The following is a 14,206-nucleotide window of genomic DNA, read 5'->3' as shown; positions in this document are numbered from 1 at the left end:
TGAGGGTTCCTGGTTCAATCCCCAGCTTCTACTACCCTAGTCATGTCCGTTGTGACCTTGAGCAAGACACTTCACCCTTGCTCCTGATGGGTCGTGGTTAGTGTGAATGTCAGTGTGTGAATGGGTGAATGTGGAAATAGTGTCAAAGCGCTACACAGGTATAACCCATTTACCATTTTACTAATGAAGATCATTTTAACATGAAGACCGAGCTACATTCTTGACTACAAAAACCGGTAAAGCCGCCAATAAGATCACCTTTGCGTATGGAGCCCTCCTGGCCCACTACCCCGTCGGGGTCCACGTTAGTGATATAGATGGGCAGGTCCCAGCCCCGACTGGACATGCCCCCCGCCACCGCCATGCCCAGCGAGTGGTACGGCTCCTTGCTCAGCGTGACCGTCTTCTCATAGCAGGCGGGCTTCTGACAGGAATCCTTCACGGGGCCACAGAAGACACGTGAAGACCACATGGACACGTTTTCTGGTGTGTGTTGAAGTGAGCCTACCAGCAGTGTTTGCTCTATATCTACGGGGGAGTATGGCGGAGGACCATCCATGGCCCACGGAGCTTCCTGGAGGATGTCGGGTGCGGGGAGGCAGATCTGACGAGACACCACAAAGTGGACGCCCTCCTCGCTTGCCTGAGAAGACACAAAACCACACCATGTTTACACACTTTACAACTTGTAAGGATTCAAACTAACCTATCCTGTCGATGCCATTGCTTACCTGGCTAAAGTTAACTGGGGAGCTGAGCAAATACTGTATTTCTTGCGTTACAGCAGCAGCATAAAAGGCATAATAATAACTTCATAAAGTAGTTTTATGGTAGCTTTCCCCCCAAAAAAATGAGCACATTCAAAGAAGCTAGTGCTGGTAGCTTGCCCCCCTCTCCCTTGTGGAAGGGGGGCACTGGTCAGGTGACCATGGATGAAGTGCTGGCTGTCCAGAGTCGGGACCCGGGGTGGACCGCTCGCCTGTGCATCGGTTGGGGACAACTCTGTGCTGCTTACCCGTCTCCGCTCGGGATGGTCTCCTACTGGCCCCGCTATGGACTGGACTCTCACTATTATGTTAGATCCACTATGGACTGGACTTTCACTAATATGTTAGATCCACTATGGACTGGATTCTCACTATTATGTTAGATCCACTATGGACTGGACTTTCACTATTATGTTAGATCCACTATGGACTGGACTTTCACTATTATGTTAGATCCACTATGGACTGGACTCTCACTATTGTGTTAGATCCACTGTGGACTGGACTCTCACTATTATGTTAGATCAGGGGTGGGCAATTAATTTTTACCGGGGGCCGCATGAGCTACCCGAGCACTGCTGGAGGGCCACATCGACAATATTTCAATTAAATTTTGCTCAATAATATTTTTGATATATACCGTAAGATAAATAATAATAATTATAATAATAATTATTATTATTATTATTATTAATAATAATAGTAATACTTCAACATAGTGTGTGTAACAGCATTCCATGACTAATATAAATAAATTAACATTAATAATAAATGACAGTAAAATAAGCACACGTATGACTGAGGAGTCATAGTGTAACTTTGTGTGGTGTTTGAGTTGTCCGACTTTTTGTGTGGCCGTAAACGCACCAGTGGTTCAGTATGCGTGTTGGTGACAGATGACAAGTTGGTTTTGGCCTGGTTTGTACGGCAGAAAATGACTAGTTTTTCGAGATAGAATTGTTTTACTCATGTTTTTGGTGTGGTTATGTCCGAATATAAACAGTTTTGCTCAATAAAGTGATCGATATAATTCCTGTCCTCGAAGCATCTCGATAGACGTTACAATAATTGAACGGTGTTCAATTGAACGGTGTTGACGAACACCGTTAGGGCCGCTTGTTGTCACTGTCACTCAAAGTTGCATTGCAAAATTACATAGAATAAATGTGTTTATTTTGTTTAGAATTCAGATGGGATTTGATTTGGTGCGCGGCATATATTTGCTGTGCGCAGCAGACGCTTGAGCAGTGCGCATTTGCGCAGGCACGCACCTTAGAGGGAACGTTGCTTGGCAGTCCATGTCTTGTTGGAAACACGCCATTCTTCATCAACTTTTCTCTTTTTAGCGTCTCGGGTGTAAACCGTGCATCACTTGTCGCTGCATGTGCACCTTCACTCGCAGGTTACACACTGACACACGCCCATAAATAATACTTTTCAAAATAAAAGCAGCACAGTTGTATTGCGCGCACGACATAGATGTTTTTTCAACTTTATTTTGTAATTTGTGATTGCAGCTGTTCACATTCACACACAATCACGCACACGCATACGTCCACACGGAAGTAATACAAATATCGATTTTCAAAACAAAAGCAGCACCGTTGTATTGCACACTCGACATAGATACTTTTTTAAATGTATTTTGTAATTTATAATTGGCCTCACGCGGGCCGGACAGGGACGCACAAAGGGCCGGATGCGGCCCGCGGGCCGCAGAATGCCCAGGTCTGTGTTAGATCCACTATGGACTGGACTTTCACTAATATGTTAGATCCACTATGGACTGGATTCTCACTATTATGTTAGATCCACTATGGACTGGACTTTCACTAATATGTTAGATCCACTATGGACTGGATTCTCACTATTATGTTAGATCCACTATGGACTGGACTTTCACTAATATGATAGATCAACTATGGACTGGACTCTCACTATTATGTTAGATCCACTATGGACTGGACTCTCACTATTGTGTTAGATCCACTATGGACTGGACTCTCACTATTATGTTAGATCCACTATGGACTGGACTCTCACTATTGTGTTAGATCCACTATGGACTGGATTCTCACTATTATGTTAGATCCACTATGGACTGGACTTTCACTAATATGTAAGATCCACTATGGACTGGACTCTCACACTATTATGTTAGAGCCACTATGGGCTGAACTTTCACTAATATGATAGATCAACTATGGACTGGACTCTCACTATTGTGTTAGATCCACTATGGACTGGACTCTCACTATTATGTTAGATCCACTATGGACTGGACTCTCACTATTATGTTAGATCCACTATGGACTGGACTCTCACTATTATGTTAGATCCACTATGGACTGGACTCTCACACTATTATGTTAGATCCACTATGGACTGGACTCTCACTATTGTGTTAGATCCACTATGGACTGGACTTTCACTAATATGTAAGATCTACTATGGACTGGACTCTCACACTATTATGTTAGAGCCACTATGGACTGAACTTTCACTAATATGATAGATCAACTATGGACTGGACTCTCACTATTGTGTTAGATCCACTATGGACTGGACTCTCACTATTATGTTAGATCCACTGTGGACTGGACTCTCACTATTATGTTAGATCCACTATGGACTGGACTCTCACTATTATGTTAGATCCACTGTGGACTGGACTCTCACTATTATGTTAGATCCACTATGGACTGGACTCTCACTATTATGTTAGATCCACTGTGGACTGGACTCTCACTATTATGTTAGATCCACTATGGACTGGACTCTCACTATTATGTTAGATCCACTGTGGACTGGACTCTCACTATTATGTTAGATCCACTATGGACTGGACTCTCACTATTATGTTAGATCCACTATGGACTGGACTCTCACACTATTATGTTAGATCCACTATGGACTGGACTTTCACTATTGTGTTAGATCCACTATGGACTGGATTCTCACTATTATGTTAGATCCACTATGGACTGGACTTTCACTAATATGTAAGATCCACTATGGACTGGACTCTCACACTATTATGTTAGAGCCACTATGGGCTGAACTTTCACTAATATGATAGATCAACTATGGACTGGACTCTCACTATTGTGTTAGATCCACTATGGACTGGACTCTCACTATTATGTTAGATCCACTATGGACTGGACTCTCACTATTATGTTAGATCCACTATGGACTGGACTCTCACACTATTATGTTAGATCCACTATGGACTGGACTCTCACTATTGTGTTAGATCCACTATGGACTGGACTTTCACTAATATGTAAGATCTACTATGGACTGGACTCTCACACTATTATGTTAGATCCACTATGGACTGGACTCTCACTATTATGTTAGATCCACTATGGACTGGACTCTCACACTATTATGTTAGATCCACTATGGACTGGACTCTCACTATTGTGTTAGATCCACTATGGACTGGACTTTCACTAATATGATAGATCAACTATGGACTGGACTCTCACTATTGTGTTAGATCCACTATGGACTGGACTCTCACTATTATGTTAGATCCACTATGGACTGGACTCTCACTATTATGTTAGATCCACTATGGACTGGACTCTCACTATTATGTTAGATCCACTATGGACTGGACTCTCACACTATTATGTTAGATCCACTATGGACTGGACTCTCACTATTGTGTTAGATCCACTATGGACTGGACTTTCACTAATATGTAAGATCTACTATGGACTGGACTCTCACACTATTATGTTAGAGCCACTATGGACTGAACTTTCACTAATATGATAGATCAACTATGGACTGGACTCTCACTATTGTGTTAGATCCACTATGGACTGGACTCTCACTATTATGTTAGATCCACTGTGGACTGGACTCTCACTATTATGTTAGATCCACTATGGACTGGACTCTCACTATTATGTTAGATCCACTGTGGACTGGACTCTCACTATTATGTTAGATCCACTATGGACTGGACTCTCACTATTATGTTAGATCCACTGTGGACTGGACTCTCACTATTATGTTAGATCCACTATGGACTGGACTCTCACTATTATGTTAGATCCACTGTGGACTGGACTCTCACTATTATGTTAGATCCACTATGGACTGGACTCTCACTATTATGTTAGATCCACTATGGACTGGACTCTCACACTATTATGTTAGATCCACTATGGACTGGACTTTCACTAATATGTTAGATCCACTATGGACTGGACTCTCACTATTATGTTAGATCCACTATGGACTGGACTTTCACTATTATGTTAGATCCACTATGGACTGGACTCTCACAATATTATGCTACACCCACTCAACGTCCATTGTATCCGGTCCCCTGTAGAAGGGGGGGGGGGGGGGGTCCTCTCCAAGGTTTCTCATAGTCATTCACATTGACATCCCACTGGGTTGTGAGTTTTTCCTTGCCCTTATGTGGGATCTGAACCGAGGATGTCGTTGTGGCTTGTGCAGCCCTTTGAGACACTTGTGATTTAGGGCTAACTAAATAAACATTGATTGGTACGTCCCATCCCCTTTTTGCCATTCCATACCTGGCTAACATCAGTAAGGCTCTTTAGGCTCCCTGGAGCTTTTTTCAAAATTGTATGAAAATGGGGGGAAACATTTTTTGTTTTTTGTTTTAACCTTTTTAAGGCCCAAGCTGTTTGTTTACATGCTTTTTTTTGTTATTTGGGCTTATTGGACCCTAATTAGAACAAAAACTAAAACTCATCTTTTGATATGATGTACTTAGTCCATAAGTACACAAACGTGTACTTCATGTTTAGTGACATGCAAATTTTTCTTTTTACACTTTTTTCCCCAAATTCCATTGTATGTTATACTCTTCTGACACCACCAGATGGCAGTATAAGTGTCCATATGTCGGCATAAGACCCCAATTCAGTAGTGTACACAATTTTGGAAATGAGAGCTAAAAGGTGCTGTCCACGCATGTGGCCACTAAGGCCTTTAAATATGGTTTCTGTACTGTCACAAACCTTCTTAATTGTTAGAAATCCCACTGTTTATATTAAACATGCTTCACTGATGAGAGTATTTGGTGAGCGCGGTTTTGCCCTTCTAGTTTCGGCGGTCCTTGAACTCACCGTAGTTTGTTTACATGTACTACTTTCTTCGACGTTGCCACAGAAAGACGTCTTTTATGCCACTCTTTCTTTGTCTCATTTTGTCCACCAAACATTTTATACTGTGCGTGTGTACACAAAGGTGAGGTTTGTTGATGTTATTGACTTGTGTGGATCAGGAATATTTGGTCAGTGCATGACTGCGAGCTAATTGATGCTAACATGCTATTTAGGCTAGCTCTATGTACATATTGCATCATTATGTCTCATTTGTAAGTATATTTGAGCTCATTAATTTTCTTTACTTATGTCCTCTGTGTATTTAATTTATATTGACACATTATCTGTATGTAACATTGGCTGCATTTCTCATAGTTGTTTGTGTGCCATGTTGTTCCAGACCACAGCAAACGTTACCCAGCTTGCAAATATTTTAATAAATCCATTAGAAGGAGACAGCCTGCCGTTTCCTTCAACTTGGACACACACATCTATACCTTTGACTATTCTGAGCCAGTCATTTCCAGGAGTTATCTCACTCTACGAGAAGCTTCTGTTTTACTAATATTTTCCAATGTTGTAAAAATGTGTAGAATAAATATTACATTTCAACATTTCTGTCAACGAAGATTTGCGTCAGCCTGCGACACATAGTCATTTTGATAGTAGGCTAATATAGCTAATATAGACACTTACTAACACTTATATACGACTTTTAAAGTCATTTTGATAGTAGGCTAATATAGACACTTACATCATGTGTTGCCTTCATTATAACACTTATATAAGACTTTTAATGTCATTTTGATAGTAGGCTAATATAGCTAATATAGACACTTACATCATGTGTTGCCTTCATTATAACACTTATATAAGACTTTTAATGTCATTTTGATAGTAGGCTAATATAGCTAATATAGACACTTACATCATGTGTTGCCTTCATTATAACACTTATATAAGACTTTTAATGTCATTTTGATAGTAGGCTAATATAGCTAATATAGACACTTACATCATGTATTGCCTTCATTATAACACTTTTATAAAACTTTTAAAGTCATTTTGATAGTAGGCTAATATAGCTAATATAGACACTTACATCATGTATTGCCATCATTATAACACTTATATAAGACTTTTAATGTTTTGCGGCTCCAGCCAGATTATTATTCTTTTATTTTTTTGTCCAATATGGCTCTTTCAACATTTTGGGTTGCCGACCCCTGCCATAAAAAGCATGTTAATGTTAAAGTGGCACAGAAAAAGTGTTTTCAGATGTTTTTAATAGGAACTTGAAAACAATGATAATTCTAACAAAATAAAACTAACTTTAAAGTTAAAGTACCACTGATAGTCACACACACACTAGGTGTGGTGACATTACCCTCTGCATTTGACCCGTCCCCTTGTTCCAACCCCTGGGAGGTGAGGGGAGCAGTGAGCAGCTGCAGGGTGACCACGCTCCGGAATCATTTTGGTGATTTAACCCTCCAATTCCAAACCTTGATGCTGAGTGCCAAGCAGGGAGGTAACGGGTTCCGTTTTTATAGTCTTTGGTATGACTCGGCCGGGGTTTGAACTCACGACCTACCGATCTCACAAGGCCACTGAGCAGGCTAATGCAATGCTTTTGACAGCATTGCTCTCTGGAAGGTTGCTTTAAAACGCTTAAAAAATATATTTTTTGCAATATGGTGGCAAATCGTCAAAAGGTTTTATGGTAACACTACAAAAACATTCAAATAATTTTTTTCCAAATTTTTTTTATGCAAACTAACGTTTGGCCTATCCTATCAGTCCCACTCTTAATCTAGTTAACCGACATTAGTTAACTGCCTGAAAATAAACTATAGTGGAAGTAAACTTAGATTTCCATATATTTGCTTTATGTTAACTCTTAAAGGCCTACTAAAACTCACTACTACTGACCACGCAGTCTGATAGTTTATATATCAATGATGAAATCTTAACATTGCAACACATGCCAATACGGCCGGGTTAACTTATAAAGTGCAATTTTAAATTTCCCGCCAAACTTCCGGTTGAAAATGTTTATGTATGATGACGTATGCGCGTGACGTCACTAGTTAAACGGAAGTATTCGGAAACCATTGAATCCAATACAAAAAAGCTCTGTTTTCATCTCTAAATTCCACAGTATTCTGGACATCTGTGTTGGTGAATCTTTTGCAATTTGTTTAATGAACAATGAAGACCGCAAAGAAGAAAGCTGTAGGTGGGATCGGTGTATTAGCGGCTGGCTGCAGCAACACAACCAGGAGGACTTTGACTTGGATAGCAGACGCGCTAGCCGCCGACCGCACGGATGATCGGGTGAAGTCCTTCGTCCTTCCGTCGATCGCTGGAACGCAGGTGAGCACGGGTGTTGATGAGCAGATGAGGGCTGGCTGGCGTAGGTGGAGCACTAATGTTTTTATCATAGCTCTGTGAGGTCCCGTTGCTAAGTTAGCTTCAATGGCGTCGTTAGCAACAGCATTGTTAAGCTTCGCCAAGCTGGAAATTATTAACCGTGTATTTACATGTCCCTGGTTTAATAGTATTGTTGATCTTCTGTCTATCCTTCCAGTCAGGGATCTTTTTATTTTGTTTCTATCTGCATTTGAGCCCGATGCTATCACGTTAGCTCAGTAGCTAAAGAGCTTCGCCGATGTATTGTTGTGGAGATTAAAGTCACTGTGAATGTCCATTTTGCGTTCTCGACTGTCATTTTCAAGAGGCTATAGTATCCGAGGTGGTTTAAAATACAAATCCGTGATCCACAATAGAAAAAGGAGAAAGTTTGGAATCCAATGAACCCTTGTACCTAAGTTACGGTCAGAGTGAAAAAAGATACGTCCTGCACTGCACTCTAGTCCTTCACTCTCACTTTCCTCATCCACAAATCTTTCATCCTCGCTCAAATTAACTCGGTCCGAATCTCTCTCACTGCTGGTGTAAACAATGGGGAAATGTGAGGAGTCCTTCCTCCGGTGACGTCACGCTACTTCCGGTACAGGCAAGGCTTTTTTTTTTATCAGCGACCAGAAGTTGCGACCTTTATCGTCGTTGTTCTCTACTAAATCCTTTCAGCAAAAATATGGCAATATCGCAAAATGATCAAGTATGACACATAGAATGGATCTGCTATCCCCGTTTAAATAAAAAAAATTCATTTCAGTAGGCCTTTAAAAACAAAAAATCAATAGTAGTGCATTGAAAATAAATTGCGAGTTTTCTGGATTTTGTGCCAATTTCAATGTTGCTATTATCTCATCTTACGAGGGGCCACAACACGAATACAATTACCCACTTTTCATTAATCTTGTTGTAAAAGAGCCGCTGGCAATATCAGTGAGTCCCATTTCTTATTTAAGTCCCTCCCGAAGGACCACCAGTGATTGGATAAGTCATCTGACATTTCCCTGAGCCGTTGATTGGCTGGGATTTTCAGAATAAGAGACCTTTGCTTTATTACTCTTAATGACTAATTTGCATTTGCCCTTGTGACGACCCCATGCAGGCGTGGCATTTATTCACGCATTTGCATGTCCTGACTACTGACTGACTGCTAGCGCCTGGTCCTCTGAGAGGCGCTGCCCTGGTCTCAGCAGCACACGTCGCTCCAGTCCTAAATTAGCCGGTCCGGCCCATTATTGCCTTAATTGCTCTAATTTAATTTATTCCCTGCCAGTTGTTCATCTCTGTCAGAAAGTACTTCTACTCGGCAACCTTTCGGCCCAGAGACCCTGCACAACTCCACGGCAATTAACTGCCATTAGGCAGTGAATGCACCACCATTGAGTGGCAGCAGGGAATCAAATAGCATTAAGTGGCGTGGTGCAACACCATTATCCTCAATCATTGGAATTGCCATAACAACACAGACTGTTATCTTTAGGGAATATCATTACAAGAAAAGACTTCCCGTTCCACCAACCTGGATAAGCATAGCAGCATGTTCCGGCGCTCCGTAGCGAAGATCGTGCCCGTTGATGGCGAGCACGCGGTCGCCGACGCACAGCTGCCCGTCGCGCGCCGCCATCCCGCCCTCCAGCAGGTCAAAGATGTGCAGGCCGGGGTCCTCGGGCCGCCTCACCAGCTTGATGCCCAGCTGCTCGTCTGGCGCGCTCTTGCTCAGGACCACGTGGACGTTGTCGTCCCTGAAGGGGTGGTGGTGGGGGAGGCCGTGGGACGGGTGGGCCCCGGCGAGGCCGTGCGCCTGCGGGTGGCGGTAGCGGTGGTGCTGCTCCCGGAGGACGGTGAGGCGCAGAAGCTGGCAGGGCTGCTTGAGGGTGGCCACGGCGTAACAGTGAGACACGTTGCTGATGTCAATGCCGTTGACCTGACGGCAAAATTGGGCGTATTAATAAATTATATGCATACATATGTAGGCATACACTATACAGTATATGATTGTAAACATAACTCAGTTATATGCATACATGGTTAAATAGTATGTAGGCCTACAATATACAGTATATGATTGTAAACATAACTCAATTATATGCATACATGACTAAATAGTATGTAGGCCTACACTATACAGTATATGATTGTAAACATAACTCAATTATATGCATACATGGCTAAATAGTATGTATGCCTACAGTATATGATTGTAAACATAACTCAATTATATACATACATGGTTAAATAGTATGTAGGCCTACAGTATACAGTATATGATTGTAAACATAACTCAATTATATGCATACATGGTTAAATAAGATGTAGGCCTTCAGTATACATTATATGATTGTAAACATAACTCAATTATATGCATACATGGTTAAATAGTATGTGTACCTACAGTATATGATTGTAAACATAACTCAATTATATGCATACATGGCTAAGTAGTATGCATGCCTACAGTATACGATTGTAAACATAACTCAATTATATACATACATAGCTTAATAGTATGTATGCCTACAGTATACGATTGTAAACATAACTCAATTATATACATACATAGCTTAATAGTATGTATGCCTACAGTATACGATTGTATACATATATATATATATATATATATATATATATATTGTATACATATATATATATATATATATATATATATATATATATATATATATATATATATATATATATATATATATATATATATATATATATATATATATATATATATTAGGGCTGCAACAACTAATCGATTAAATCGATTAAAATTGATTATAAAGATAGTTGGCGATTAATTTAGTCATCAATTCATTGGATCTATGCTATGCGCATGCGCAGAGGCAATTTTTTTTTTAAATAATTTTTTATTATTATTATTTTTTTATAAACCTTTATTTATAAACTGCAACATGTACAAACAGCTGAGAAACAATAATCAAAATAAGTATGGTGCCAGTATGCTGTTTTTTTTCTCAATAAAATACTGGAAAGGATATAATTGTAGTTTGTCTCTTTTATCCGATTATTAATTGATTAATCAAAGTAATAATCGACAGATTAATCCATCCATCCATCCATTTTCTACCGCTTATTCCCTTTGGGGTCGCGGGGGGCGCTGGAGCCTATCTCAGCTACAATCGGGCGGAAGGCGGGGTACACCCTGGACAAGTCGCCACCTCATCGCAGGGCCAACACAGATAGACAGACAACATTCACACTCACATTCAAACACTAGGGCCAATTTAGTGTTGCCAATCAACCTATCCCCAGGTGCATGTCTTTGGAGGTGGGAGGAAGCCGGAGTACCCGGAGAGAACCCACGCAGTCACGGGGAGAACATGCAAACTCCACACAGAAAGATCCCGAGCCCGGGATTGAACCCCAGACTACTCAGCACCTTCGTATTGTGAGGCAGACGCACTAACCCCTCCGCCACCGTGCAGGACAGATTAATCGATTATCAAATTAATCGTTAGTTGCAGCCCTAATATATATATATATATATATATATATATATATATATATATATATATATATATATATATATATATATATATATATATATATATATATATATATATATACTGTATGTATGCATGTATGCATTTATACACATATGACCTAACCCTAACCCTAAACCTAACCCTAACCCTTATATGTTCCCCTAGTGTCCAAATAACTCTAAATTATGTCTTTGTTACTTTAATAAGCAACTAATTAATGGTGAATATCTTCCCCATACTAAAGTGTTACCATTTTTTAAAATGAATTAAGTAACGTTTATGACAACCTTTTTCCCAAAACAAAATATAGAATGTGAGATATAAGAGGATAATGTATACATTTATCATTTGTTTTCAAAACAGTTACAAAAAAGTGGGACCCCATTTTTACGCCTTGATGGGGTCCCTGGGACCCAATTTTAAAAATTCCTAGCGCCAACACTGATGGGAGTATTTGTGCGGGCCGGTTCTAATACCAATCAAATATCATCTTGGGGGCCATAGATAATTCATTCGCGGGCCGGATCTGGCCCACGGGCCTTGACTTTTGACACCCCTGTACTGGAGCATAGATTTAAAGGCCTACTGAAAGCCACTACTACCGACCACGCAGTCTGATAGTTTATATATCAATGATGAAATCTTAACATTGCAACACATGCCAATACGGCCGGGTTAACTTATAAAGTGCAATTTTAAATTTCCCGCCACACTTCCGGTTAAAAACGTTTTATTATGCTGACGTATGCGTGTGACGTCACGAGGGCAAGGGAAGTATTCGGAGCCGTAGAATCCTATACAAAAAGCTCTGTTTTCATTTCATAATTCCACAGTATTCTGGACATCTGTGTTGGTGAATCTTTTGCAATTTGTTTAATGAACAATGGAGACTGCAAAGAAGAACGTTGTAGGTGGGATCGGTGTATTAGCGGCTGGCTGTAGCAACACAACAAGGACTACTTACTTGGATAGCAGACGCCTAGCCGATGCTAGCCGCCAACCCCACGGATGATCGGGTGAAGTCCTTCGTCGCGCCGTCGATCGCTGGAACGCAGGTGAGCACGGGTGTTGATGAGCAGATGAGGGCTGGCTGGCGTAGGTGGAGCGCTAATGTTTTTATCATAGCTCTGTGAGGTCCGGTTGCTAAGTTGCTAAGTTAGCTTCAGCGTCGTTAGCAAAAGCATTGTTAAGCTTTGCCAGGCTGAGAATTATTAACTGTGTAGTTACATGTCCATGGTTTAATAGTATTGTTGATCTTCTGTCTATCCTTCCAGTCAGGGGTTTATGTATTTTGTTTCTATCTGCATTTGAGAACGATGCTTTCACGTTAGCTCAGTAGCTAAGTGTGTCACCGATGTATTGTCGTGGAGATAAAAGTCACTGTGAATGTCCATTTCGCGTTCTCGACTCTCATTTTCAAGAGGATATAGTATCCGAGGTGGTTTAAAATACAAATCCGTGATCCACAATAGAAAAAGGAGAGAGTGTGGAATCCAATGAGCCAGCTTGTACCTAAGTTACGGTCAGAGCGAAAAAAGATAAGTCCTTCACTGCCTCTCTAGTCATTCACTCTAACATTCCTCATCCACGAATCTTTCATCCTCGCTCAAATTAATGGGGTAATCGTCGCTTTGTCGCTCCGAATCTCTCTCGCTCCATTGTAAACAACGGGGAATTGTGAGGAATACCAGCTCCTGTGACGTCACGCTACTTCCGGTAGGAGCAAGGCTTTTTTTTTTATCAGCGAGCAAAAGTTGCGAACTTTATCGTCGATTTTCTCTACTAAATCCTTTCAGCAAAAATATGGCAATATCGCGAAATGATCAAGTATGACACATAGAATGGATCTGCTATTCCCGTTTAAATAAAAAATAATTCATTTCAGTAGGCCTTTAAATCGACACAAGTTCCACTAAAAACTTGTTGAAAGTCTCCCCAGATGAATGCACGTTGTTGTGTTCACTTCCTGCCAGGGTAATGCACACATAGCCCCGAAAGTGTGTGTCACTGTTGGCTGGAGTATAAATCTTTGGTCTGCTGTCCTTGTTGGAACTGTGCAACGGTCTGGTCATTAGTGGGGTACCTTGAGGATCATGTCCCCCGGCAGCAAGCGTCCGTCACGAGCGATGACGCCCTCCCTGTATATGTCCTGGATGAGGATGCGGACCAATGGCGTCTCGTTGCCGCCGACGATACTGATGGCCAGCGGCTCCGAGGGGTCCACCCTGGTGATTTTAATACTGGTAAGCTCCCCGTCTGGGATCAGGTGATGGAGCTGAGGCAGAGCCAGCACTAAGGAGAGAAGAAGAAGAAGAACAAGGCTAAGTCCAGCTGCACAGCGAGGAGAGAGAAAAAAGAAGCCAAGTGAAACAGGAGAGGAAGTGAGAGAATAATAATGCTGGACAAAAAG

At 41.1% G+C, this 14,206-nt stretch overlaps 1 protein-coding gene across 1 annotated transcript in view; it reads right to left on the bottom strand.

The window, feature by feature from the left end:
* The window catches only part of lnx1 (ligand of numb-protein X 1), a 101,817-nt gene that overhangs the window by 9,356 nt on the left and 78,255 nt on the right, over positions 1-14,206 (bottom strand). The window contains exons 7-10 of the mRNA XM_062038398.1: positions 13,880-14,088; positions 9,807-10,211; positions 509-643; positions 259-436 (exon numbers count right to left, since the gene is read on the bottom strand). Of these exons, the coding sequence (XP_061894382.1) occupies positions 259-436; positions 509-643; positions 9,807-10,211; positions 13,880-14,088 (927 nt within the window). The remainder of the gene's footprint in view (positions 1-258; positions 437-508; positions 644-9,806; positions 10,212-13,879; positions 14,089-14,206) is intronic.

The sequence above is a fragment of the Entelurus aequoreus genome, linkage group LG27 (assembly GCF_033978785.1).
Source record: "Entelurus aequoreus isolate RoL-2023_Sb linkage group LG27, RoL_Eaeq_v1.1, whole genome shotgun sequence".
In the NCBI taxonomy this organism is placed as follows: Eukaryota; Metazoa; Chordata; class Actinopteri; order Syngnathiformes; family Syngnathidae; genus Entelurus; species Entelurus aequoreus.
This window is presented reverse-complemented; position numbering and strand designations above follow the sequence as displayed.